General features: G+C 50.5%; 2 protein-coding genes across 5 annotated transcripts; one reads left to right on the top strand and one right to left on the bottom strand.

Annotated features, from left to right (window-relative positions):
- Window positions 1-60: 60 nt before the first annotated feature.
- Window positions 61-12,557, top strand: DDX49 (DEAD-box helicase 49). Its single transcript, XM_044658629.1, has 13 exons — window positions 61-254; window positions 2,054-2,177; window positions 8,135-8,220; window positions 8,349-8,470; window positions 8,998-9,185; window positions 9,647-9,787; window positions 10,176-10,251; window positions 10,400-10,476; window positions 10,908-11,005; window positions 11,250-11,324; window positions 11,476-11,564; window positions 12,003-12,074; window positions 12,171-12,557. Exons 1-13 carry the CDS (start codon window positions 140-142, stop codon window positions 12,363-12,365), a joined length of 1,458 nt encoding a protein of 485 aa, XP_044514564.1. The 5' UTR covers window positions 61-139; the 3' UTR covers window positions 12,366-12,557.
- A 2,633-nt stretch (window positions 12,558-15,190) lies between these two features.
- HOMER3 (homer scaffold protein 3) lies at window positions 15,191-23,485 on the bottom strand. Of its 4 annotated transcripts, none has more exons than XM_044658627.1 (10): window positions 23,363-23,485; window positions 19,627-19,721; window positions 19,343-19,499; window positions 18,946-19,077; window positions 18,666-18,773; window positions 17,113-17,234; window positions 16,812-16,968; window positions 16,496-16,606; window positions 16,099-16,185; window positions 15,191-15,837 (listed from the first exon to the last, which is right to left on the bottom strand). In XM_044658627.1, the coding sequence occupies exons 2-10, from the start codon at window positions 19,635-19,637 to the stop codon at window positions 15,646-15,648; spliced, it is 1,077 nt and encodes a 358-aa protein (XP_044514562.1). In that variant the 5' UTR covers window positions 19,638-19,721; window positions 23,363-23,485; the 3' UTR covers window positions 15,191-15,645. The 4 variants fall into 4 exon arrangements, with proteins under 4 accessions (XP_044514562.1, XP_044514561.1, XP_044514560.1 ...); XM_044658626.1 differs by lacking the exon at window positions 23,363-23,485 and adding an exon at window positions 23,186-23,333; XM_044658625.1 differs by lacking the exon at window positions 23,363-23,485 and adding an exon at window positions 21,352-21,478.
- Window positions 23,486-23,651: the final 166 nt, after the last annotated feature.

The raw sequence follows: 23,651 nt of genomic DNA, 5'->3' as shown, positions 1-23,651 counted from the left end.
GGGTGGTGTGTACCGGAGGTGACGTAAGGAATGTTCCGGAAGTGTAGCAGGGTAAGTTAGCGCGTAGTCTTCCGGAGCTGGTAGTGTCCGCGCGAGTGGAAGAGGAGAAAAAAGTTGAAATCCCAGAAGCGGCAGAGCGATGGCGGAGTTCGCCAAGCTGGGGCTGGCGTCGTGGCTGGTGGAGCAGTGTCGCCAGCTGGGTCTGAAGCATCCCACGCCGGTGCAGCAGAACTGTGTCCCCGCTATTCTAGAGGGTGAGTGGCCTAATCCCACCCTCCGCCTGCCGGCCCCTTAGTGATTAGAGCTATAGACTGGAGGTTCGACTTCAAATTTTAACCTCTGCATTCCACTCCGAACTTTACCTCTCAGCCTCAATTTCCTCATCCGTAAAATGGCAATAATAGGGGTAGCTAGATGGCTCAGTGGTTAGAGAGCCAGCCCTGGAGACGGGAAGGCCTGGGTTCAAACTTTGTCCCAGGCACTTCCTAGCTTGTGTGACCCTAGGCAAAACACTTACCCCCATTGCCCAGCTCTTACCAGCCTTCTGCCTTAGAATGGATAACTTAGTATCCATTCTAAGAAAAAAAGTAAGGATTTTTTAAAAAATCAATATTAACAGGAGTTGTTAGAAGGATAAATAAAATGAGATATGTCAAGCACTTTGCAAACTTTAAGACACTATAGAATTATTATCTATTGTCATCCCTCCTTCATCTCCCTCAGCCACCAGTCTGCATTCTCCTTTGCTCATTCTTTCATCACCTCCTGTTCTCCCTCCTTTTCATTCCCTATTTTCTTCTACCTCCATCGTGCATCAGTCTTCATCCTCTCTCTTCCCTCTTCCCCTGGAGTCTACTCTGCTTCCTTAATAATAATACCTGACATTTATATAACACTTTCTCCACATGATCTCATTTGAGCCCCCAAATGTCCTACATCTCTTCAATTCCCTTTCTTATTCCCTGCTCTTTCACTTCCATACTCCTTGCCCTTCATCCTTGTGGGTTCTTCCTTATCCCTTATCCTCCCCCTCCTTCTGCCTCTCTAGAAAACACTCTTTCCTACCTCTAGATTTCTTCCTCTTCTGTCTCATGGGCTTTAAATTCCTCCAAGAAGTATGTTTTATATAATAGTACATGTATAACCAATAGCAAATTGCTTACCCTCTCAGGGAGAGGGTAATTGATATTAATTGATTAATAAAACAGGCACATATATTTGCTGGTTACCATTGAGAAGAATTCAATGGAATGGGATCTTGAGCAGATTAGCATTTGAGAATCACTCTTGACTTCTTAGGGGGTATCCCTAGAGCCTGTAGTGGGAAGAGATATAGCTGGCCTTGGTCTGTGAGAGTGAGTCCAGAGCTAGGATGAGCATCCTCAGAGATCATGAAGTCTATCATATATTTTGACCATACCTATATATGTACATATTTTCTCCCCTGGCTGGATTGTAAGCTCGCTGAGGGCAGGTATTGTTTTATTTATGTCTCTGTATCTCCATCACCTAGCACAGTGCCTAACATACAGCTTAATATATTCTTATTAATTGATTAAAAAATAAATAAGTCATTTCTTCCAGGCCCCTTTATCCTAGGCAGCAGCTGGTCCAGAGAAATGAGCCTTGGCATGAGAATCAAAAGATTTACCTGGTGGGTCAGTGACTCAATGGATTGAGAGCCAGGCCCAGAGATGAGAGGTCCTAGGTTCAAATCTGGCTTCAGACACTTCGTAGCTGTGTGACCCTGGACAAGTCATTTAACCCCTGTTGCCTAGACCTTACCACTATTTTGCCTCAGAACCAAAACACAGTATTAATTCTAAGGCAGAAGGTAAGGGTTTAACAAAAAGAAATCTACCTTGGTTCTAGCCTATTGGAGGTTTGACTGTGCTATGGACTAATTGGAGCTCCTTAGAAGAGTTGTTTCCCCCATGGAAGCTGGGGTGAATAATTTTTATACTACCTCACAGGGATAAAATTAGAAAATATATTTAAAATCACTTGGTAAAATGTTTTTACCAACAAAAAGTCATTATTGTTGTTATCTCAGGTCGAGACTGCATGGGGTGTGCAAAGACTGGCAGTGGCAAGACTGCTGCTTTTGTTTTGCCTATTCTGCAAAAGTTGTCTGAGGACCCCTTTGGCATTTTCTGCCTTGTGCTGACTCCCACCAGGTAAGGCCATGTTCACATTTCCAGTGCGGTAGTATTTAATGTTAATTGAAATCTTGCTCTTTTTCTATTTGTTCACTGTGAGTGTCTTAAAGGGTATCATTCTCAATATTGGGGGGGAAATCTGGAGAAATGATCTCCAGATCCAGACCTACCGCTCTTTTAACTTTGCAATGTCAGGTAAGACTAGAGTAGAGCTATTCAATGCCACAAACATTTGTACTGTTCTCCAACTAGAGGAGATGCAGTATTAGATCATTCCTGCTCTTCCCTATGTTGATTATCTTTGATTTATCCAATCCATATTCTGTTTGTACACTGTTGTTTGCCTGTTGCCTCTCCCATTAGACTGAGCTCCTTAAGGGCACAGACTATCTTTTGCCTTTTCTTGCATCCCCTTTATTTAGAATTGGGCCTGGCACAGATTAGGTACTTAATGAAAGTTTATTGACAGAATGGACTTCAGAGTCTAGTAGAGAGGAGAAGAGAGGTATGCAGATAACTGTAATACCCAGTATATCATGATTGAGCTATATGAATTCTGATAGGCTTGAGATTGTTGTTGTTGTGTATAGGATGGGCATTAGGAATAGCTTTGTGACATTTGAGCTTTAAAGGATAGATAAACTACTAGGTCTGTGTCCCAAAGAGAATTGGAAAAATGGGAAAAGGACCTATTTGGTCAAAATTATGTATAGAAGCTCTTTTTGTGGTGGCAAAGAATTGGAAATCTAGGAGATGCCCATCAATTGGAGAATGGCTGAACAAGTTGTATATGAATGGAATAGAAAACAGTTGTGTGATAAGAAATGACAAGCAGAACGATTTCAGAAAAAACTGGATAGATTTCTATGAACAGATGCAAAATGAAGTGAGCAGAACTAGGAGAACATTGTATACAGTGACAGCAATATTGTTGGATGATCAACTATGAATGATTTAACTATTCTGAGTGATGCAATGATCTAGGACAGTGATGTCGAATCTTTTAGAGATGGCATGCTGGGCACCAACCCCACCCCCCAATGGAGTGCCAGGCATGCTCCCCCAACCATTATCCCACAGAGGGGAGGGAGAAAGCATTCTTGTTGGGCTGTTGGGTGGATGGGCAGGGGAAGTGAGAAATGTTCTCAGTGAGTATAGAGAGGGGGAGGGGAGTGGCCTGAGCACTCTGCTCCCCTCAAGCTCTGTGGCCTGTTCTCTGCCCTCCTTACCACCCATGCACTCCCATAGGGCTGCTGGGCAGATGGGGTGGGGGATATAAAAGAATGTCATCAGGCACAGTAGAGAGGGGGAAGGGAGCAGCTCTGTCCGAGTCCCTCTGCCTTTCTAGTAATGAACTGGGGCAGGAGGGTGGTCAAGTGCTCACAGAGAGCACTCTATGTGCCATCTTTGGATCTAGGACAATTCTGAGGGACTTGGGACAAAGAATGCTCTCTACCTTCAGAGAAAGAACTGAAGGTGTCTGAATGCAGATCGAAGCAGACCATTTCCCCACTTTTTCTATATGTATCTTCTTTTATAGCATGAATGTGAGAGTATGTTTTGTATGATAGCTCATGATAAGCTATATCAAATTGCTTACCACCCCAGGGAGGGGAGAGGAAAAGAATCTGAAATTCAAAATGTTAGAAAACAAACAAAAAAAAAATCCCAAATCTATCATTTTGTCCTCAAAACAACCCTAGTAGATGGTTGCCATTATTATCCCCATTTTACAGGTGAGGAAACTAAAGGGACACACTACTATTATATATGTCCGAGGCTAAATTTTTAGCCTTCTTTACTGATTCCAGACACTGTCACCTAACTGCTGAGAGTAGAGAATGAGCCTAAGCCAGATTCAAATCCCACCTCTCATGTTCATTACATTTACAACCTTGGGCAAGTCACTGAGCCTCCATGGCACTCAGTTTCTTCATTTGTAAATTGAAGGGTTTGAACTAGATAGCCTCTGAGGTTCCTTTCAGTTTTAAATCTATTTTTCCTATGACAGAGTCTTGGGGAATACTTAAAGGTAAGGGGGTGTGGTATGGAGTAGTCAGACCGCACAAGGAGAGCCATGACATAGCAGTGTCATGAATGCTGAGAGAAGAGAGGCTCTCCAGAAGGAGGAGAGTGTCGGCAGTTTCAGAAGCTACAGAAAGATCAGGGAGGATGAGGGCTGACAAAAGATCATTGTACTTATGCTTGTGGCCTTTGGGGTTGTAAACTAGTAAGTGACTTGAGCTCTCTTACCTAATGGTTAGCTAGCTACTAAGTAGGGGTACATTAAATTCTTGATTTGATGAACTAAAAATAGACAAAGGGAGAGATAATTTTATCTTTACAGGTCCCAAGACCTCACATGTCCAGGGCTGGCTCTCAAGCTACTGAACCACATAGTTGACTCTAGACTAGATAATCTTTAAGGTTCTTCACAGCTTTGAGATTATATGGTTTCACTGTCTGTGCAGAGCCTTCTCTGTCTCCAAACCTGGGAAAGCCAGGGTGATGCCACATCGTGTACTTTGGGGTCTTTAAGCAATTCCATCCCATGCACAAAGGATCTGAGTGTGCTTGGCTATCTGAACATGTTAAGCAGTTACTAAAGCATGGATGGCATCTCTCAAAGATTTGAAGATAACACAAGACTGGCCTGGGACAGCTGACCCTGCATGATNTTGACAAAAGGTCAATTGGGGGCAATCCCCTTTGGCACAAGAGTTTATAATTCAAAATAATTGTGTTCAATCCCCTCAAGTTCAATTAGTTGTACCCCAAAGTTCATTTGGGATCATCTTGATTCAGTGCAAATTTCTGCAGGGAAATAGTCCATATAGTTCAATTTCTGGATTCAAAGCAGACTTCTTTTCCTGAAAATTTTCTTAAACAAAAATTTTAAAACTTGGATTTTTATAAAATACAATCCCCCCTGAAGAGGGTGTTGACCAGCACCTGGATCAACTTAGAATACATCGTTGAATATAGCCATCCATTTTATTCATAACAGGTGTATGAGTCATTTATCAAAAGAAAAACAAAAAACATAAAAAGAAAAACAAATAGAAGAAAATTAAACTTTGAGAGAAATAAAAATTCAAAATAAGGATCAAAATAGCAAAAATCTATGTGTAAAAAAATCTTAAGTAAACAAGAATAAATTCATAACAGGCCCTTGTATTAGGGTCTAATTTAATAAATTTTAACAGGCCCTTGTATTAGGGTCCAATTAAAGTAAATTCTGTCCCATAAATCTGGACAAAATGCAGTAATATTGCACTTACCCATTGGCAGCCAAGACTACGGCAGGTTGCCATATCATAAGAGAAAAAAGGACTAGATTTTTATGTAAAAGGGGGAGTGTCATTCCCAGGTATGATTTTCCTTCATTCTCAGGGATAGGGGATGGCCACCCTTCGGTACTTGACTGGTAGTATGGTATGAAGTGTCTTACAACTTAACAGTCAAACGTCGCAACTTTGAGTCTCACACTAGGTTCAAGTCCTTTAGTATTGACATAGAAGTTCAACAACCTTACTTGGATTGGTATGGTCTTTTTTGACCTTGTGCTCCATGGCACTATGCAGTTTCTCATCAATCCCAATGGGACTGGTTGGGCTCCATGACCTTGTGCTTCTTGCACTGTATGGTGACTCTGTTGTTCCTTTCATCTGGAATCAGACAGAATCATTAATCACAGTCTTATAATATTTTAACAATAAATGACAGGTAACCATAGGCTAGGGCTTTCTGGGTATGCATTAATATTATAGCAAATATATTTTAAACATAACTGCAGAATCAAAAATTAATATTGATTATATGTACTTTAAGAATAAGAAATTTTAAAAAATAGAAAAAAATCAAGTATTCTATTAGAAAGGTAAAAGGCAATAGTAAAATAAAATTCAGGAATTCAATGTGTTTCCAAAAATGGTGTCCACTTTCCTATGGACTATTATCTCCAATGCTTGTGATAGGATACAGTCAATCAATTTCAATAGAAGGTGCTCTCTTTACATGTGAGCAATGAATCCAAGAATCCTTTTTCTCCAGTTTTTATAGCTGTTGGAGTAGTTAACAATATTTGAAATGGACCTTCCCAGGAAGGCTGACTTGCTCCAGTGCACTGGAAATTTTTTATATACACCTTGTCTCCTGGGTTCAGGTCATGAAGTGAAAAATCTATTGGTCCTGCTTGTACTGCAGCTCCAGATTCATGTAATTCATGCAGTTTATGCTGTAATTCCTGTATATAGGAAGCAATAGAAGCATCTCCCCCTAATAGTGACGTATATGCAGGAGAAAAGGGTTTAGCCTGTAGAGGGGGATATCCAAAAAGCATCTCATATGGTGAGATGTGTAAATCTCCTCTGGGCCTGCTTCTAAGATAAAATAGACCCAGAGAGAGAATTTCAGGCCATTTTAAATGTGTCTCGGTGCATAATTTGCCAATCATAGTTTTAAGTTCTCTATTCATCCTTTCGACTTAGCCTGAGCTCTGGGTGTGATATGGTACATGGAATTTGGGAGTTATCCCCAAACAAGAATATATTTCAGATAAAACTGAATCAGTAAAGTGACTTCCCCTGTCCGAATCAATATAAGCAGGCAGGCCAAACCGAGCAATGATTTCTTTTAAAAGCACCTTGGCAACAAAAGCTGCTGTGGCTTGGGCAGTAGGAAGTGCTTCTAGCCATCTGGTCAGTTGATCCTCTATGACTAGACAAAATTTATATTGTCCAGCCTTTGGCATTGTTATTTAGTCAATTTGCAGGTCCTCAAAAGATTCGTAAGCTAGAGGACGCCCACCATAAGCTTTTCCACGAAAGGCATGTTGGTTATATGCTTGGCAGGTAGGGCAGGCTACACACACTCTAGAGGCTATAATATTTTTTTATACCAGGAGCTATCCATACTCTTAACAGAGTCCACGATGCCCTGGGTACCAAAATGACCATTTTTAGCACTGGACTAAAGTTAATCAGATGAAATTTGATAAGGGAGATAAGTGTAAAGTCCTAACTTATGTTAAAAAAAAAAACACAACCAAACCCAACCTCACAGGTACAAAATGAGGAACAATAATTCATCTGGGAAAGAACTGGGGGTATATTGGTAGACTGTAAACTGACCCATGGAAGATCACTTCTAGGCACTGCCTCTTAAGAAGGCCATTAATAAATAAACTGAGGGATATACATCAGATGACCAGGATGGAGAAGAGTCTGGTTTGTGCTGTGTTTAGATTGGTTGAAGAAGGTGGGAATGTTTAGCATGGACAAGAGAGGATGTGCTGACTGACCTCTAGTAGTTGGCTGTCCCATGAACCAAGTACTAATCTCATTTTGGTTGGCTCCCAAGAGCACAGCTAGTCAACAGAAGCTGCACAAAGGCACAGAGAGAGGCTTTACCTGAGGAAGACCTTCCTAAGGCAGGCAGCCAGAGAGAGACAGGCTGACTTCCCAAAAGGACTCAGGCAAAGGTCATGTGACCATTGTGGAGGAGGTTGTTGAGAGGATTCCTGTTCAAGTAGAAGCAGGACCAGATGCCTTCTGGGGCCTTCCATCTCTGACTCCCTAGGCAGAGAATATGCCTCAAGAACATGTGGGCTGACAACCCAATGAACATGAGAACCTGGGGCTGATACCATGGACTTGGAATTCGGGAGGTCTGGCTTCATCCTCCTCCTTCCCTTTGCACTACTATGTGATCTTAGGCAAGTCACTTATTCTTTTTCAGTCAGTCAATTACTAAACATTTATTAAATGCCTACCATGTGCCAGGCTTTGCCAAGCACTAGGGATATAAATCTGAAAAAGAAAGAGAGTCTTTGCCCTCAGTTTCCCCATCTTTAAGTATAAATAATAATGCCTGTAGTGCCTACTTTAGAGTTATTTCCAGGCTTAATAAAGTTTCCAAAGCACTATCTAGGTGTAATGTGTGTGTGTTTGGTGGGGGGTGGCTCTGTTTTGCAGGGAGCTGGCTTATCAGATTGCTGAGCAGTTCCGTGTCCTTGGGAAGCCCTTGGGATTGAAAGACTGTATCATCGTTGGAGGAATGGGTATGTGAACTCCAGGCCCAGTTATGCCCTAAATAGCTCAGTTGTGATAACAAAGGAAGGGTCTCTGTGGGTCCTGATAGTTACTTTTATTCCTTCTTGCTTTCTTTTCCTTCTCTGGTTTCCTACAGACATGGTGGCCCAGGCCCTGGAACTATCCCGCAAGCCCCACGTGGTCATTGCAACGCCAGGCCGCTTGGCTGATCACCTCCGAAGCTCCAATACCTTCAACATCAAGAAGATACGCTTTTTGGTGAGCCCTGACCTCTCTGTCCCGTTCCCCATTTGCCCTGACCTGAGGTCTCTCTATGGGAGTCTCCTGCCATGAGCCAGGGGCTTCCCATCAGGCCTTTGAAAATCTGTCATCCATTACCTCCATGATGGGGAATTGGACCTCAATACATGTTCCATGCAGCAGACGCTGGTTACATGCTTGCTCTGCGCACGGCCCTGGGGTTTCCATCTTCCTCCAGACCCTGTGGCAGGCACTAGTCTTTCCCCCCAGCCTTAGGAGCTGGCATGGGTGGTCTCCTTCCACCAAGAGGCAGTAGACCTTGAGGTTGTGAGTCTAAGGATCCAGCTCCAAGCTAATCTTCTCTTTTATTCTCTTATATTCTCTTCTTATTGTGTGCTGGACCTTCCTGTCCTTGTGCTACCCATTCTATCAGATGGAGCTAATGCTCTTCCCATATTACCCCAGCCTATCCCAAGGAAAGCCCTGTGCTAATCCTAAGGCTGGAGAAACTCAAGTTTCCATAATGGCTCCCCTTTCTTTGCTAGGTGATGGATGAGGCCGACCGGCTGTTGGAACAGGGCTGCACCGACTTCACCAAAGACTTGGAAGTGATCTTTGATGCAGCCCCAGCCCGGCGGCAGACACTTCTCTTCAGCGCCACCCTTACCGACACGTTAAAGGTTCTCCAGGGCATTGCTACTAATAAGCCCTTCTTCTGGGAGGCCCCAGCTGAGTGAGTGACACACCCTGAGTGAGAAGGTGCTGCTAATACCACCCATCTCCCAGCCAGATTCTTTTTTGACTTTCTTTGAAGGGCCACCCCTACCACACCTGCTTCTCTCATCTCCCTGCAACTCCTACCTGGAAAGGAAAGGAGGGAGAATCAAGTGGGAGACAGGCCTCAGCCTGGCTGCTAACCAGGAAGTGCTTCTATACCCAGAAACTTCTATTCAGGCAGGAAAGTGTGTCCACACCTGGGCCTAGAGAATCTGGGTGCATGAGGGAGCCTGTGATCCTTAGAGACCAAGCAGTGCTGGCAGCTCTAGAGCCATAACGGTCCACCCCATGGCTGTTGTTTGGGTCGCTTTCATCTGCCCCACCACTAGGAAAGCTTGAGGGGAAGCAGCTATCTTCGGGTGTTATCTTTCAGTCTGCCTGTCTTTTAAGCTATCATTTCCCATTCACTGCCCTCAGGGTCCGCACTGTGGAACAGCTGGACCAGCGCTACTTGCTGGTGCCTGAGAAGGTCAAGGATGCCTACCTTGTCCACCTGATTCAGACCTTCCAAGATGAGCATGAGGATTGGTCCATCATCATCTTCACCAGCACGTGCAAGTGAGTTAGGGACCACACTCAGAGTTGGCAGGGTCCTGGGGTCTCACTCCACCCCTAGGGGCTTCCTCAGCAAAACCCCTGCTCAGGGTCAGCCTATATTTCCCATGATAGGGGAGGAGTGGGGACGGGATACAACCCCAGCCCCAATGGCTTGGACTATTCTCCTCTCACTGCCTTTTAAAAAACCTGCATCTTCTGTCTTAGTGTCAGTTCTGAGGCACAGCTAGGAAATGTCTGAGGCCACCTTTGAATCCAGGTCCTCCTGACTGCAGGTCTCATGCTCTATGTCCTGTGCCAGCTAGCTGCCCCCTAGACAGTCCCTCTCAACAGTTTACCCCGTCATCAAAACCCCCTGGTGCCTCCAGAAGGCTGTTTTTCTCTTTTGCAGGACCTGCCAGGTATTGAACATGATGCTGAGGAGGTTCAACTTCCCTTCTGTCGCACTACATTCCATGATGAAGCAGGCAAGTTGTTGGGGCTCACCCTCACCCGGACCTGGGCCAGAAAGATGCTCTCCCCAAACCTAGGCCTGCCCCCTCCTTTTATCAAACTGTGCTCTGAGATGGGGAAGGGGACCCTGATGGCTTCACAAAGCATTTCTCTCCCCAACAGAAAGCTCGCTTTGCTGCTTTGGCCAAATTCAAGTCTAGCGTCTACCGGATCTTGATTGCAACGGATGTGGCATCTCGGTAGGAGGAAAAAAACCCCAAGACTGACTCCAGGCATGGGGTCCCAGACCCCCTTCCCCAGCACAGACCCCTAGAGCCACCCTAGAGGGTGAATTGGGCCCAAGGACAATAAGGAAATGCTGGAAAGAGCTCTGGATGGGAGCCTTGATTTCTAGTCCTGACTTGGTCACTAATTGCAGTGAACTTGGGCAAGTGTGCTCCCCTTTCTGGGCCTCAATTTGCTCATCCATCAAATGGGTTGATAATTATTGGCATTCCATTCATTCTGAAAAGAGTTACTGGATAGCAAGATGCTTTGAAAAGGGATACCTGTAAAATTGTTAGGAAAGAAGCTGTTTATTTAGAAGAGGGGTATCTATTTAATTAGAAAAGAGATGTTTATTCTGCTGATAAGATTCTCACCCTGCTTTGGCCTTCTCTGTTTTTCCCAGAGGCTTGGATATCCCCACGGTGCAGGTTGTTATCAATCATAATACTCCAGGCCTTCCTAAGATCTATATCCATCGGGTAGGGAGGACTGCCCGGGCAGGTGAGCAGAAGCATCCAAGCCTGGTAATGCCATAGAGTGAAGCCCCAGGGAGGGACGGGCCTTGTGGGGCTGGACCTCAGACTTCCTTGGAACCCCTCAGCACACCCCCCGCCTTGCCAGGCCTACCTGCTATACAGGCTGCCCCCAACAAACCTTGGGAGCCCTGCAGGTGCCAGAATGGGGGGAGGCAGGGAGCAGAAGTGCCAGCCTGGCCCCATCTGGTGACTCCTCGACTTCTTCTCAGGGCGCGACGGCATTGCCATTACCCTGGTGACTCAGTATGACATACACCTGCTGCATGCCATTGAGGAAGAGATCAGTAAGTTATACCCCGTGTGGTATCTGCCAGGCTGGCACCTCCCAGGTGACTTGGAAAGGCCTCAGCCCCTCTCTGCCTGCTCCATGGGTCTTCCCAGGGCTGGGTGCGCTCTCTTCCTCTTCACCCATCCCTTCCTTTCTGCCCCCTGCAGAGATGAAGCTGAAAGACTTCAGTGTGGAGGAGGCCACCGTCCTCAAAATCCTCACCCAGGTCAACGTGGTCCGAAGAGAGTGTGAGATTGTGAGTGGGCCCAGTGGCCTGGGGAAGGAGCGGGCCAGTCAGGGTGACTCCTGAGAGAATGGTCTGGAGCCCCTGCCCAGAGCAGGACTCCCTGCTAGAGCCACCCCAGCCCCAAGGAGGCCTCTGAGGCTGAGGGTGCTCCTTGGGCACAGCTCTGGGCTCTGCCCTTCACAGCTGGGTGACGCTGGCTCAGTGCCCAGGCGGCCTGTTTCTTCATTTACAGAATGAGATTGGGACAGCTGGTGATACTTAATATCAGCTCTGACAGAAGTAAGGGTTAAAAAAGAGACAGGAACTAGACTAGACGTGTTCTGAAGTCTCCACCAGCCCTGACTCATGTGATTCTCATTCTCTCACTGGGCTCTGAAGATAGAGAGGTTCATGAGGACCCTAGGGTGTCTCCTTTGACCTACATCCCAGCCCTTCTTTACTTCCTAGAAACTGGAGGCCACAGACTTTGATGAGAAGAAAGAGATCAATAAGAGAAAGCAGCTGATCCTGGAAGGGAAGGTAGGTGCTTTGGGGCCCTGGAGGTGGGGATGGGGTGGCATGGCATGGCAGGGCTTGACCAGCATTGGCGGGCTGGCATGTGTTCTGGCTCTGCAGGACCCAGACCTTGAGGCCAAGAGGAAGGCAGAGCTGGCTAAGATCAGGCAGAAGAATCAGCAGTTCAAGGAGAGGGTGATGCAGACACTGCAGAGGCGGAAGGCCTTGAGACTGAAGAGGAAACAGCAGCGGAAGCAGCAGCGGCAACAGCAGCCACTGCCATCACCGAAGGCCAAAGAGAAGAAGAAAAAGTGAGGGCCTCAAGGCCCAGGGTCAGACCTTGCCCCTGCCCTGCCCCAGAGCAAACATCTGGGGCTGAAGACTGCCACCCCCACCCTTTCCGCAATGCTGGGATGGAGCCAGAGCAAGAAGGCTGCTAGAGGATGCCTGGCTCCAGCCACAGCTGTGCCTTTTGACCAACCTACAATAAAGAGTATTATTTATTGAGTTCTGCAACTTCTGAATTCCTCATGCCCTCTCCAGCCCCTGTGGCATTGCAAAGGGCATGAGGGAAGATGGGGAATGGGGCAGCAAAACAGGAAGAATACGAGAGGAGGAGCCAAAGACCTGGATTCTAGGCCTGATTTTTTCCCCCATTTCTGTGTGAGCATGGCTAAGGCCCTTCTCTCCAGGCCTTCGTCTCCTCCTTGCTCCTAGGACATATACTAAAGCATCCATAAAGGCATTCTTCAGTACCAAAAGACTGGAAATGTCTGGACAAACCGTCGTCGGCATCATTGTGAGAGCTGCCATTCTGTAGTTCCTCCTATGGGCCAGGCCCTGTACTAAGCACTTTACAATCACAGGCCTCCCTTCTACATCAAGACTTTGCCCATCAAGTTTCGCTGCATCGAAGATCAGCATAAGAAATTAAATGGGAATTCAGGGGGAGTTTTGTGGAAGGTGCAGATGGCACAGGAAATGTTTAGGAACTTCGAAATGCATAAAATGTATCTATAGTATTATATAATATTAACATAGTTTATCTTTTAATATCATAAATATACACAATTTCTTTTTTAAAGTTAAAGTTTGCAAAAAGAACACAAAAGCCTAAACATTTTACTTGGATTTTCCAGATTGTGGGGGCACTGTACCCCTAACCCCAGTAGTCTTGCCAAGTAAGTGCTATTTGGTATTTCCATTCCGAAACTGAGGAAACAAAGTAGGTAGTTGTAAAGTGACTAGTCCAAGGTCACACAGCTAGTCCATGCCTGACTTTTTTAGTGTGCGTGTGTGTGCGCGCGTGTGTGTGTATACATATATATATATATAAATAATTTTAATTAGAGGCTATTTTTCTTTTTTTTAAAAAAACTTACCTTCTATCTTAGAACTACTACTAAGTATCCATTCAAAGGCAGAAGCTGGGCAAGTGGAGTTAAGTGACTTGTCCAGGGTCATACAAGTAGGAAGCATATGAGATCACATTTGAACCCAGGGCCTCCTGGCTCCAGGTCTGGCCTTTTATCCACCTGGCTACCTAGCTGCCCCATTTGAGGTCCTATTTCAGCTTAGGTCTTCATGACTCCTGGTAGGGTGCTCTCAATGACCAGTGCGCCCCCTAGCGGCTAGGTGGGGGAGTCATGAAATATTACTTGGAGAAATGATAGGAATGGAGCGGCCTAGGATGATTTGTACAAACCAATGAACCAAAAGAACTAAAAACAACGTAAACCATGGCTTTGTTGTGTTCACCCGGCCGATTTTTCATGATGCTCTTTGAAGTTTTCTTGGCAGACTCTGGAGAGGTCTGCCATTTCCTTCTCCAGCTGATTTTATAGCTAAGGAAACTAAAGCAAGCACGGTTAAGTGACTGGACCAGGGTCACACAGGAAGCCTCTGAAACCAGATTTGGACTCAGAACGCTAATTCTTGACTGCAAGCCTGGTGGCTCTCTCTATCTGGCTGCTGCCCTCAAACAATGACTAATAGTATAAATGAGAGTGTTATTTTAAAGGAAGCTAAAGGCAGTGGATAGAAGCCTGGACCTGGAGTCAGGAAGACACTAGCTGGGTGACCCTAGACAAGTCACTTAACCCTGTTTGCCTCTGTTTCCACCTCTGTAAAAATGAGCTAGAAAAGGAAATGGCAAACCACTCTAGGATCTTTGCTGAGAAAACCCCAAATGGGGTCCCTTAAAGTCACATAGGGCTGAAGAACAAAAAAGGGCCAAGAAATCCCAACCGATAGTGATGCTAGAGAACAGGTAACGAGAAATGCCCCCTTGTCTCGTCAGGTAGAAGCCCACCACCATGATCAGCCTCAGTGGTTTTACCTCTTGTTGCAATAGAAGGTCCACGGCAAATACCGTGATAGCAAAATGAAAGGCACCAATGAAATCAGTTAAAAATAGGGTGAGAGGAGTGGACTACTAAACCCTCACCTTTCATCTTGGAAGCAGTACTGTGATTGGTTCTAAGGCAGAAGAGGGGTCAGGGCTAGACAATGGGGGTGAAGTGACTGTCCCAGGGTCGTACAGTGAGGAAGTGTCTGAGGCTAGATTTGAAGCCGGAGCCTCCTGTCCCTGGCCCTCAATTCAGTGTACCACCTTGAGGGAGGTTCTTAACCCTCTGTGCATCGGGCCCTTCTTTGGCCATCAAACCTGAGAAATCATGTGTTGATTACAAAGGAAATCAGTTCTCTTGAAAGAAACAGCATTTTCCCCCAAGTTCTCAGACCTGAGGTTGCGCCCCTGGACTAAATGGCCTGAGGTGTGTTCCCTCTCCCAGCCTCTGGCTCTGGGCCCATCCCTTTCCTCTCTCGGTCTCGAATCCTGATCTGGGGGTGGTAGGGGGGCAGCACTGGGGCCTGAGGGAGGCCTGGACCTCACCCCAGACCCTTCTCTCTTCCAAGTGTGCAGCGCAAGGAGGGGCAGCTTGTCGGGAGCCTCCCCTGAGCACACGGAGGCTGGTGAACAAGCGAACTGAATAAGCCACAGGCATGGGCACAGTAAGATTAGAAATTTAATTTCCCTGGACAGCCATTGCCCAGATACTAAAAAACCTACAAATCCCCAATCTCACAAAGGAACCCCTCCCCCAACACAACTGTCCCTCCCCCCACCCCTCGGGCGCCCCTCCAGCAGCAGGCCAGCCCCTCTCTTCACACTCAGGGCATCCCCTTCATGCCAGCTTTAGGGGAATGCCCCTCTCCAGGGCATTCGGGGCTGTAGGAAGATGCTGGCAGAGCCGGTTCCGGCCCCTCTTCCCTTCCTGGGAGGGGCCTGCCTGCCCCCCAACCCTCCCCATCTGGACGGGGCCCCAGCCTGAGGGGCTGAGTCAGCGCCTGACCCAGCTTCCGGTCTGGGAAAAGTCTCTACTCCCTCCTCCTGTGACTCAGATCCCCGAAGGCAGTTGGGCCTGGCCGGAGCTCCCCGAATCCAGGCTCCCACCAGGAGCTGGAGCGGGTCGGGGGAAAGGATCGCTTTAAATAGAAAACTACCAAAAAAACTGCCAACGTTCCCGCCCCCTACAAAAGCCCCGTCACCCACCACAGACCCCTGGCTGCCAGGTTTGGAGGCCGCCCCAGCCGGTCAGGGGGTGCCGTCGGCCAGCCGGGCCAGGCCCTGGCGCAGCTCGCTCAGCTCACAGATCTTGAGGTCCAGGAGCTCGGTGGCCCTGAGCACCTCGGCCCGGGCCCGCTCCCGCTCCCCCCGGGCCTCCTCCAGGCTGCGCTGGGCGCCCTGAAGCTGCCGCTCCATCTCCGTGTACCTGCTCTCCAGCTCCTGGGAGGGAGGACGCGGGCTTCACTGCCTCCTCGAGGGGCTCGGGGCTGCCCCCCGCCTGACCGCAGAGCCCGGGGCCGGCTTCCTCCCAAGCGCCCGCAGCCCACCAGGCACGGCTCGCCTCTGGCCGCCAACCCTCTGGGTCCTCAGCCCGGCCCCTCCCGGCCCCCCACTCTCACTCCTGGGGGCGGCTCTCCCATCCTTCCTCCCGAGCCCCTCCCAGCCATCCCCTCGCCCTGGGCCCCGGGCCTCGGGGCTCACCTGGAGTTTCTGGAGCGCCTCTTCCCGTTCCCGCTCGCTCTCGGCCTCTCGAAGGCCGCCCTTCTGGTTCTTCAACATCTGGATCTCCTAAGAGCGGGAGGGGTGGGGCGGGAGTCAGGGTGGAGGGTCAGGTGTCTGGTGCAGGGGTCAGAGGTCGGGGTGAAGAATGAGGGATTAGAGAAGCCTTAGGATGGAGGAAAGGGAAAAACTCCCCGCCTGGGAGCTCCGCCCGGCTCACTGGGTGACCCCCTGGGAACGGGCATAATCCTCAGGAAATATGCTGTGCAGCCCTCCAAGATGGGCCGAGCAAAGCGCTTTCCAGGAAGGCTCTAAACAGAACTCGGTAGCAATGGAAGTGAGCGTGGCCCCCTCCCACCCCTCTTCCAGGCGCGTGTACCTCGTCCTTGGTCTTAATCAGCATCTCCAGCTCCTCCAGCCTCTGGCTCAGCCCATCCTTCCCACCGTCGCTGGGCGTCTCGGAGGGCCCCGGGGCCTCGAGCTCGGCCACCTGTGAGGGGGGCGGCGGGCCCCGGCTTTAGTCCTCACCCCAACACCCCAAAGCAGCCCGGAGCTGTTCTGTCTCAGGAGGGAGCTTCCCGTGGGCGAGGGGCGACGAGAGGCCCAGGCACGGCCCCCAAAGCCCCCCTCCCTTCCCTGCCTCGGGTCCGGCCGGCCATCACTCCCTCAGAGCCCAGCGCCCCCCGCCGGCCTACCCGCAGCCGAAGCCGCTCCGTCTCCTCCTGGTAGGCCTCCAGCTGCTCCTTCCACCGCTCCACACTGGCATTGGCCTCTCGCAGGGCGGCCACCAGCTTGTTGTTATTGTCCTGAAGGGTGAAGAACTCGGCTTCCCACTGCACCTCGCCCACCGAGCTGGGGAGACAACACGTGGGGACACATGCGGGGGGAGACCCTGCCAGGCCAGGGGGACGGGGCGAGCGAGGCACGGATGGGTGTGAGAGCCGGCCTTTCCCCAAAGTCGCCTCCAGCCGCCCACGAGGGCTCCCCAACTCTCACCCCTCCGACAGCATCTTTTTGAGCCTTTCCCTTTCCGCAGGGCCAGGCCCGTCGGCACTCTGGCTTCGGAACAGCTTCTCATCCCCGGGGCCGTTGGTGCCAATCAAGGGGCTTGGGGGTACCTGGGAGAGGAACAGGTCAGAGTCACCAACGGAGCCCCCACCTCTGGCTCGTTGGCTCCCAGGAGGAAGGACAGGCAGGGCTGGGTCTGAGCCAGAGGGAAGGGGACACGGGAGATGGTCAGGCTTAGTGATGCAGCCCCGGCTAAGGGCCTAATAGCTTCCATCTACAAAGCTGCCGGCCTTTCAGCTCAATCCATGTTTAGAGGGAGGAGCAGAAGGGGCAAGTCCTGGGCCAGGAGAGCTCTGCCTGAGGCTGTACTAAGGGGAGAAAGAGAAATGTGGGAGTGAAGGGGAAGTCAGCAGCAAGAGGAAGGCAAAGTCAGCCACAGGACTCGGGTGGATCTTGCTGTTTCCTCTCCCTTCCAATCCTGCTTCTCACCAGTATTCCCCATTTCATAAAGAAGCAATTATTCACTTCAGTGATGGCATAAAAATTTACTAACTTCCCTGAGTGATAAAAAAAGGTCTCTGTCTCTAGTGAGCAGGTGAGCCGCACACATCTCAGTTATCCGGGCCTGAGGTCTCACCCATATGTCTGGGGTCCTGGCATTGGGGTGCACGTGATGGCAGCTGCCCAAGGGAATGACGTCTAAACAGGGCAGAACTGGTCTTCCTTTGCAATTTCAACTTTTTAAATGAAACAAACTCAGCTCTGACATTCTCTGTTCTAAGGTCTCTCCCAGCTCTGACATTCTCTGTTCTAAGCTCCCTCCCAGCTCTGACATTCTCTGTTCTAAGGTCTCTCCCAGCTCTGACATTCTCTGTTCTAAGCTCCCTCCCAGCTCTGACACTCTCTGTTCTAAGCTCCCTCCCACCTCTGACATTCTCTGTTCTAAGCTCCCTCCCAGCTCTGACACTCTCTGTTCTAAGGACTCTCCCAGCTCTGACATTCTCTGTTCTAAGCTCCCTCCCAGCTCTGACATTCTCTGTTCTAAGCTCCCTCCCAGCTGTGACATTCTCTGTTCTAAGGTCTCTCCCGGCTGTGACATTCTCTGTTCTAAGGTCCCCCTAGCTCTGACTTCCTAAGCACATGATGGACCAGAGTTTTTTAGGGCCAGAGTTGCTCCTGCTGTCCTGTTCTCTGGGTATGAATTTTCCTACTCCAACCAAGAACAGGTTAGAGACCCTTTTTTATATATTTATTTATATATATATTTATATCTGGGTCCCTTTTCTCTCTTACAGACCTCAGCCCAAGACTGGGCACTCTGAAGGGAAGCTATATTGGGTCATACTAAACTTGGACAAAGAAGGGAAGAAAGCAGAACGGCTGTGGGGAGGATCTCAGGCAGGAGGGAAAAGTGATGGGGGGCAGAGTAGGGACACTGCATGGATCTCCCACAGCACTGGCTCCCCAGCTCCCAGGAAGGGGAGCCACAACTTAGTTCCTCCCTCTCCTTTCCCACCGTTCCCTCAAAGTAAAGGTCTGACCTGGTGGGAGGAGAGGCCAAGGGCTGGGGTGGTGAGCTCTCCGCCATCCTGAGACTTCTCCCGGGCCAGCCGGGCGGCCTCCTTCACCTCCTGGAACTTCTCTGCAAACTAGATAGACATAGGAAGGGCCAGGAGAAAGCAGTCGGTGCCACGGCCGGGAATAGTGGCCCAGATCCACTGTAGCTTATCCCCTCCCTGGATCTCCTCCCAAGCTCCCCCCACAGCCACAACCCCTTCTCCCTTCCCACATCCACCCTGAGAAGCTCCCTAGAAGCCAGACCTGGGACAGATGCTGCTCAGAAGCAAAACCCAGCCCATAGACGGTATTGGCCCGACTGTCCGCCCACTGCCCGAACTTTTGGGAAGTCTTGGTAAAGGTCATGTTGGGGGTGACTGTGCTGTTGATGATGGCCTGGGGGGGAGAGAAACAGACCAGGGGGAGGAGGCCCTAAGGGATGGTTCTTAGGGTTCCCAGGGTGTGTGTCTCTGACTGTCTGTGTGTCCACACAGCTGTCTACCTTCAGATTCTGACCCCCTGGGGAAGGGAGACCTCTGTGTCCAAGTGGGTGATGTGGACAAAGGTTAAGGGTGCAGGAAGAAAGTCATTTCATAGACTTTGAGCTCAAAGAGACCCCCTCCCTCTCGACCAGGAACCTGAGGCCCCCCGAGTCACAGACCTTGGTCCCCCCCACGCTGATGATCCGGTACACATTCCGGGTGGCATCATAGAAGTAGGAGACCGTGAGGGCGTGCTTGCCGGCGGGGATCCAATTCCGTTTAGTTGCTGGGTCGATTTGGAAGACATGGGCCCGGGTGCTGAAGAGGGGCTGCTCCCTGCGGAAGAAGCCAGCTCAGCCCTGGGGAGATGGCTGGGGCAGGGAGGATGCCCATCAGGGACACTCCTGAGCTGGGGTGGGGAGGGGCAAGCGGTCAGGCTGGGGGGGAGAGGGTCTTGGCTCACCTCGTGGACATTGGTCAGGCTGTGGCAGAGGAGCCGAGAGAAGGGGCCCAGGGGGTCGGGGTGATAGCTGGCTTCTGGGTCCTGGGGTTCAGTCCCTGGTAAGGGGAAGAGTCCGTGTGAATCTAGAGCGCCACATACAGAAGGAACCTCCCAAAGCATCTGGCCCAACCTGATCTGGAATCCTCCAGGAGGAAGAACCTAGCACCCGGTCTAGAGACAGCCCAATCAACTCTGGGTCAGCCTGAAATTGTTAGCAAATTTTTACTTTCCAAAACCTCCGTCTGTACGAAATCCACTCGCTGCTCCCAGTTTTGTGCTTGGAAAAGGTTACCCCTCTTCCACGAGCATCTTTCATATCCTTAAAGACAGCTGCGTTCTCTATGAAGTCTCTTCTCCACCATGACACCAACCGAGCAGCAGGCATTTACTTAGTCCCTATTATTTCTAGGTTCCTGGAACTGATTTTTAGATGGCGTTGTATACGCTGGTAAATATGTCTCTGGGGAGTGGGGAGAAGTACTCACAACACATTTTTATTTTTTTAAATCCTTCCTTCTGTCTTAAAATCAATATTAATTTAGGATCGCTGGTAAGGCAGAATTATGATAAGGGCTTGGCAATTAAGGTTAAGTGACTTGCCCAGGTTCACCTAGCTAGGAAGTATCGGAGGTCAGATTTGAACCCAGGAGCTCCCCATTTCTAGGCTTGGCTCCCAATCTACTGAGCCACCCAGCAGCCCTCTTACAACCAACTTTTAAATTAAGTCTGCATTGTTTACACTATCTCTATCACTTTACATATAGACAATCAGTAACATCATAACCAATCAGGCCCTGATGGATAACATTTGTCACTTTCTTAGAATTAAATGTTTTTCTTGAAAATTTAACTGGCTGCACATGGGGTGGGGTTGGAGCTGGCTTCAGCACCTCCCCCTGCTCCAGGCCTTTTCCCATTCTGGTTGCCCTCCTTTGTCCAGTCCTGGAGGGCCTTCCAAATCCCCAAATATCCCTGGAGATACCCCAATTTGAATGCTACCTCTCCTACTCCTACTATTTACTAGTATGACCTTGAATGAGCCCCAGGGGCTTCAGTTTCTTCTTCTGTAAGATGGCTCCTTCCAACCAAAGGATGTAGTGATAACTCAGAGCCCCCAGGCCAGGATCAGAGAGCCTCAGAGAGCTGGCTGGAGGCTTTGGGTCAGATCCCAGGACCAAGGGGTGAGGCTGTTCATGGGTCTTCTCTCTGCTCAGCCAGCTAATACTTAAGCCCCACAGGCTGGCAGGGGAGTGAGGGAAAGTGGGGTCCTGTGACTCTATTCCTGCCTCCCCATAACTACGAGAGACTGAAGCTCTGGGGGACCCCGTGGGGCCTGGGGAGGCAGTAAACATAGCCGGGCTAATCATACTCAACACTTATAAAACAGAACCCCAGCTTTCTCCAAAAGCTGATGGGGGGGGCCTTGAACCCGGACTATAGGCTTCACAGACTTCAGGGCTGAAAACTTGCTTAGAAGACGGTCTCGCTCACCCCCCCCCCCTTGGTTTTACAGAGAAGGAAGCCATTCCAGAAATGTTAAGCAGTTTGCCAAGGTCACACAGGTGCTAAGGCACACACAGGGAATTCAATGCCAGCTGCTGACCCTAAATCCAGCATTTTCCTTATTACCCATTTTTCTGCCACCCGCCAGCACACACAGACACCCATGCAAACACACCCACAAACCTGCTGCTGCCGCTGGGGTCTAGGCAGGAGAGAGAGGGGGCTAAATTGGCTGAAGCCCCTTCGGCCTGTGTGTCCCGGGAAGGGGGTGACCCCAAGGGAGCTTGGGGGTATTTCAGTCTGGGTGAGAATTCCCTCTGCCCAACCCAGACCCTCTTCCCTCCCTCCCACCTCCCCCCTCAGGCCTCCCTCTGCAGCTGTGCTGGTCACATGGGCACGGCCTGAAACCGGACCCCCTTCCGCCCCCACCCTGGGGGGCAGCCAACCCCCATCCTTGTACGTTGCCACCTACAACCCCCACCCCTTCCTGGTCTCTGCTTCCTGTCAAGGTTTTCCAGAAGGAAATAGTGAATTGAGTCCCTTGCCTAGCCTAGTGCCGCCTTCCTCCAGGCTCCCTCAGAGTTTCCCCATCCCTGGGGTTCCCAGTGAGAACATAAAGACAGGCGCATCCCCATCTGGGTTCCCCACGTTCCCTCTCCCTGGCTGCCGCTCTGGGGGCTCCTGGCTGGGCTGGTGGGGTTGGATGCGGAGTGAGATGAGGGGTGCCATCCCGAAGGGCAGCAAACTCTGCCTCCCCCTCCCAGCTGGCCTTCAGCCACTTCCCCAGCTGTTTGGTTGTTTTGAAAGAGTTCTTTGGGGTCAGATAGTAGATCCGCTGCAAAGCTAGGCTAGAAAAAACCCGGGGCCAGAAATCAAGGGACCCAGATTCTAGTGTGAGCTCTCCCAGTGATTTGCTGTATGGCTTTGGGGACATCCCTTCCTCTCTCTGGGCCTCAGTTTTCCTTTCAGTAAAATAATGGTGCTGGATGAGATGAGAATCCCTTCCAGATCAGGCAGTCTGAAGTTGGACACCCCCAGAGGGCGGCCAGGGAGTGAGATAGAGGGTTTAGTGACTCTAAACTCTTAGAGCCTAGACTGGACACTGGACCGGGGTGGGGGGGTCAGGGCCAAGAATCCTCCAAAAGCCCCCCCCCCCCAGTCCTGAAGGGGAGAAGTGCTAGGAGATCAAATTACCCTGAGCCGGAACCAAGGTCACAGCTTCCAGGAGCCCCTGAAGTGAAACCCTTTTTCTCAAGGCTCAGGGCCCCAAGGTCCTGGATACTTGGGCACCCAGCCCCCTCCTTTGCTGACACTTGGGCTGGGCACTGAGGGGGTGGTGCCCACAGAGAGAAGCAGCTGCTGCGTTGAGTTGGCAAGTTGGGGCATACAACTAGCCCTGGGCAGAGGCGTTCTCAAAGATGGGGGAGGTGAGGCTGCTTCTCCGAGTACCCCCACCCTGAGTCACCCCCAATCCAATGTGCCCAGGTTTAGATAGACTGTGATTCTGAGAATCAAGAGAACCCTCAGACTAGGAGCCTCAAGCTGCTTTAGTCTCCCCTCCAGTCCTGTAACTGGGGGGGGGGGCTCCCCTTGCTTCACATTCCTAAGGTTTTCCTCCTATCTCTAGCCCTAAGACTGGCGATCCTTCTGCCTGTCCCCGGACCCCCATCTTTAATCCTGGGGCTGGGAGCCCTCACTCTTCTGAAGGTCCCTCTATTTTTCCTCTTATCTCCAAGCCCTGTGCCTAGGGACCTGGGCTCTGCCTAGGTCCCTCCTATCTTCTTCCTCATCTCGTCCTGGCTGGGATCCTTCCTCTGCCTGACTCTGGCCACCCTCACCCCCCTATATCCCCCTCTATGTTCTCCTTCAGCTTTAATCCTGGGGCTAGGAACCCTCAACTCTTCCGAGGCCCCCGCCGGCTGGGGACCTTGACTCTGCCAGGGTCCCCTCCCCTTCTCCGTCCTTGGTCTCCCCAAGCCTCTCCCAGCTTCCCGGCTTTCAGGAAGGGCTGCCCCACCTCTGCATCCACGCTGGGCAGGGCTGAGAAGGTCCAGGCTGCTTCCCGAGGAGGGCAGTGCCCCGCGCCCGGCGGCCCCACTTCGCCTCCGGACGGGGTTTGCCCTTCGCGCCCCGTCCCGCGGCGCAAAGCTGCAAACTTTGGGGAGCCCCGAGGGCGCCCCGCAGACTGGCTCACCGGCTGCCCCTGCTTGTCCGCGGGCTCCGCCGCCGGCCCGGGCTCCGTGCGCTTCCCGGTGCCGCGTCGCTCCAACTTCGAGCCGGGGCTCCGTGCGCGCTGCGCCCGCGGCGCGCGGCCTCAGCGCCGCGCCCTGCCCCGCGCCGCCGCCGCTGCCGCCTCCGTCGCCGCCCCGCAGCCTTTGTCTTCCCGGAGTGCCCGCCCCAGCTCCTGCTCCAGCGCCAGCGCCCCGCCGCCTCCGCCTCCGCCTCTGCCTCTGCCTCCGCCCGCAGCCGCCGCCGCCAGCCCC

The sequence above is a fragment of the Gracilinanus agilis genome, chromosome 1 (genome assembly GCF_016433145.1).
Source record: "Gracilinanus agilis isolate LMUSP501 chromosome 1, AgileGrace, whole genome shotgun sequence".
Lineage (NCBI taxonomy): Eukaryota > Metazoa > Chordata > Mammalia > Didelphimorphia > Didelphidae > Gracilinanus > Gracilinanus agilis.
The sequence above is the reverse complement of the archived record's forward strand: the minus strand, read 5'-3'. Positions and strand labels throughout refer to the sequence as shown.